The 4474-nt window shown below is 38.1% G+C and overlaps 1 protein-coding gene across 1 annotated transcript in view; it reads right to left on the reverse strand.

The window, feature by feature from the left end:
* Positions 1-2381: 2381 nt before the first annotated feature.
* LOC106818067 (cytochrome b-c1 complex subunit 1, mitochondrial-like) overlaps positions 2382-4474 on the reverse strand; it is a 15361-nt gene continuing 13268 nt past the window's right edge. Inside the window, exons 12-14 of the mRNA XM_014822789.1 lie at positions 3421-3537; positions 2896-3029; positions 2382-2457 (exon numbers count right to left, since the gene is read on the reverse strand). Of these exons, the coding sequence (XP_014678275.1) occupies positions 2393-2457; positions 2896-3029; positions 3421-3537 (316 nt within the window). The 3' untranslated portion in view covers positions 2382-2392. The remainder of the gene's footprint in view (positions 2458-2895; positions 3030-3420; positions 3538-4474) is intronic.

The raw sequence follows: 4474 nt of genomic DNA on the forward strand, positions 1-4474 counted from the left end.
GTGTGTGTGTGTGTGTGTGTGTGTGTGTGTTTATTGTGTGTGTGTGTGCGTGCGTGTGTGTGTGTGTGTGCGCGCGCGCGCGTGCGTGTGTGCATGCGTATGTACGTGTGTTTGATCGTGCATGTGTGTGATCGATCGTGCGTGTACGTGTGAATCAGAGAGTTGGCAACAATTATAGTAAAATACAACAGTTGGGCGCCATCTATCCGCAGAATCGAGGGAAACTACTCCGGACTAAGAATATCTACACAGGCAATGACTACACAGGCAAGCGTGCCGTGCACCACAAGTTCATACGAACTATACGCGTTTCAACAAACGTTTGAACGTACGTACGTGCGCGCGTTGCGTGTGCGTATATGTATGTGTGCATGTGTGCGCACGCGCGTGTGTGTACGAAATTAAGCAAAAAATGCACACACAAAAACACGTCAACAACAACATGTTTCAAAATTATGCTGTATCAGTAGGTTAATATATTTATGTTATACGTATAATACGTATAATATGTAATACGGCATATGACCATTTCTCCATTGAAATTTTATTGTAGTGGTAAATTTTGTTTGTATATAAAAAGATAAAGAATAAGTAATTAATTGTCTTAATTATTGTTGGGGGTGGGAGTCCTATAATTCATAGTCGCCTTTCAGTAAGCTCTAGAAACCTTCAATGGCATTCAACTTCATTCAGGCGGATGGCATGAGAGCAGGAGATGGGGTGCGAGGCACTGGGTGGAAGAGAGGAGGTGGAGCTAGAGAGACGCGTACTGATTTATACTGATATAATTTCGGTCACTGCCGATTCGGTGCATATGAAGTTAGCGTCGTATGGCGTTTTATCTTTGATGAATGCGTTTCCTATATGCAATGTTCGGTGTGTCTAGATGTAGAGTGCTTGTGCGCCAATACACGCATCTACGCATTATATATGTATATATCATTATAATTAAAGGGAGAGTTTACTCTAGGTTCTAGGGTTATTTTCAGCTAATTCAGGTTATAATTACGCTACATAAAAAGTTTCATAGTTTAATCACCATTAGAAATTTTTTTTTTAAATGTTTTAAAACTAACGACTACAGTTTGATTACAACGACGGTGGCGCCACTCAAAGCGCGCGATCTGATAAGTTGCGCAAAACCACTTTCCAGCCAAGGGCTACAGACCGAGGGTATTACTTATTTATTCATTTAAAAGCAAAAGGATTGTAATATCTTATAAACGACATACAGTTAGTTATAATATGGATAAATTTGCCCTAAAATGAATATCGTTCGGTTAAATAGCATTTAAGTATAAATATAATTGCACTTTTGTGATTAGCCCTCGGTCTGTAACGTGCAAAATAATTTGTAGAATCACGCAGTTGTTTTCGGGGTGGCCAGCACGGTCTGCACGTGTCATGCGCGTGCTGTGGAGTTCACAAAATTTCGTATCAGCGTTCATAAGTGCTAAGTGAATTTATAATACAATTATAATTAGGTATCTTTGGTAACTAAATTACGTCGTGGGTAATAGACGATTTGTTATACAGTAAGTAAGTGTATGCAGTTAAATCGTAGAGGCTACTGTCGCCTTTAAGGATAGAAAGATTTAATTTAAGTCTTTTAAATAATATTTTTTAATAATATGGTATTTTTAAGTAGATTGAGAGTATAATTGTAATGCTGTCTACCCTAAGTTGCTTTGTTTGTATTATATAAAAGAGATTTGCATTTTGGTATGTTACCTGTAACAGAAGTTTATTTGTGTGTGTGTGAAAACGACGTGTGTGTGTGAACGCTGTGCATTGTGTGCGGCTTGTGCTGGTGCGTCTGCAAAAACATGAGTCATTAGATGTCATGCTGCAACTCGCATTTGACCATCACCCCAATCTCGGTCTGAAACCTATAAGTTATGCTCTTTGTTTACGAAATTAGATTGCGTTTTCTAGGAAAATCACTCCAAAATTGTCGTACATTTATTTCAATATTATTTCCTAAATTAAAGTGCGATTTACAACAAAATTTCCCAGCGCAAACTTTTCATATGCTAATGGATATTCGTTGTTGCCATATGCCCTTTACAGTGTTACGCCGTAAGCCGTACGCCTGACAGTATCCTTAAGCGAATTAATGTTGCATTCAGGGCATATATGCGCATTATATGGAGATACATCATATTTGATAAATGTTTCCACAGAAATGACGATTTTCATTCTTTATTTATTAACGCAAACAGAACAGAAACAGAAACCACTGGCTAACATTGCTTAACAGCTACAACAAAAAATGCCTTCAATTATCTGTCGTTAACACTGCAAAGATACTCTGTACTCTTACCAATAAGATTCTTTTCCAGTGGTTTGCTACTGATAACTTGTGATCTCAACATTTTCTATTTTGTGTGTGTTAAAGACGCAGCCAGTACATCCCTGCTCTCAGTCTGTTGTAGTCAGGTACTTGCTCGATTGGACCTATAGGGTACAAACGTACAATATAATGGGACCACACCTTCAGATAGCAAAGGATTCACGTAGTGATAGCAAAGCTGTAGTGATTGGTGTAGCAATGCTTTGTTTATACACATGATACAGATGCTACATAATTGAATTATTGGAAACATATCAAGTTGGGTGCCATGTTTGATGTCTTCTATGCTAATAAAATTTTTGTGCTAGTAGATACATGAACCCAATAGTGCAGAGCCTATCGATACAACTGTAAAGAAAAAGCCACCTCATTTAAAATGTTTGCAAGAATAAACGTACACAACATTTCACTAATATGGCCACAGTTACTGCATTACTTACAATACCCTTGTCTTTTGAACTTATATATGCATAGAATATTACAATTTCAGTATGCTTATTTTCAAGCCTGACCATTTAAATTGGAAGCTATGAGACACTCACCGAGAGAAGCGATTGCAGGACATTTGTCGTACATGTACTTTGTGCAGACATCCCGAATCTGGGCTGGCGTCACCTGACTAATCATGTTATCCATCTCTGCGAAGGGGATGCGACGTCCGTGCATCAACACTTGTCTGCACTCATGCACGTGCAGAGAAGAACGGAAGAGAGAGAGAGAGAGAGAGAAAGAGAAAGAGACAATTAGCATGCTTCCTACATCATGTCATATGACCTCATGAATGCATCATGCTGTTATGTCATAAATTTAATATGCCAAACAAAAAGACTATATTTGCTATTGACATCATGTCACTGTATAATCACATTGCCTCTGAGTATGCCAAATGAAGACTAGTATAAAAATATATACTATATTTTATTAAAATAATTTAATATTTTATTTATATAAATTTATAGTATAAAAATACTATATGGGCTGATTATTAATGACATTATTCTGGTGCCGTTCACACAGAATTTCACAGAATGCAACTAAATGAAATCACAATGGTAAGCATCGATTACCTTCCGATTTCATCAGCTTTAGGGGTAGTGCCTTGTGTCTGCAGTAGCATTGATGTACGCAACTGGGCCTTTGCTCGGTCTGCTTCACTATCTGTCACACTTGTGCACAGACGCATCCTGTAATGAAAAAATAGGGAGATAGCACTAAATCAGAGTTGTTCAATTGTAACCATACCGAGATTGTATGCCATTCAAATACCTCAAACTGCAACAGCCGAGGAGAAATCTCCATCATTCCGTAGCACATTCAATGCGCACTATGAACTGGAATAAATGCATAAAACACGGACTATACACATAAATGGTGCAAAACGCATGGAGACCACGGAGTATTGTGGACCAAATTAGCAACAAATTACAGTCCGTTGAAAAATACACGGATCCACTTATCCAATCTCGAGCATCCGTGATTATTACATTCATAGTACGTGTATTTCCCCACGAGCGTGGCAGCTTCAAAAACTCCCGCTGCTGGTATGCGGCTGCCACGCTCACAACACAAGGAAATCTATGTACTATTAAAATGACTATTGCGAGATTTTTGCTCAGAAAAACTAAATATAGCTGAATATAGTCTCAACTGACAGCAAAAATATCACTAATTACACCAACATTATAAATACTAAGATTTTATGCAGTTATAGCATAGAAAATTGGATATGAACACATCGTAACCGCAATGCATTTTATCGTGTCGCGACAATGCCTAATGGCAGAATTGGCAAACTTGTATTTGTGTCGGTGATTAATTGAAAACAAGTGCATGATTTGAGAGAGCCATGCTTTGTCTATGGCAGATAAGCGGTGGCGCCACAAGCTAATCCACACTTCCGCCTAGTTCAAGATAACAGAAAATAAATGTTTACAAAACTAGTTCGAAACCAGTAGTTCGAAACTGGCAGTTTTTAGTGAATACGATGGTTCTAGGACATTTTATTGTTACTCTAGACAATTGCTGTTACTCGAGCAATAACGGTAGGCGTCATGAAAGTGGTGAAAACACTGGAAAATTCTCGCAATAATCGCTTTAACATAGTAATCAGCAGGCTTGAGA

The sequence above is a fragment of the Priapulus caudatus genome, unplaced genomic scaffold, assembly GCF_000485595.1.
Source record: "Priapulus caudatus unplaced genomic scaffold, Priapulus_caudatus-5.0.1 Scaffold2006, whole genome shotgun sequence".
Classification (NCBI taxonomy): Eukaryota; Metazoa; Priapulida; class Priapulimorpha; order Priapulimorphida; family Priapulidae; genus Priapulus; species Priapulus caudatus.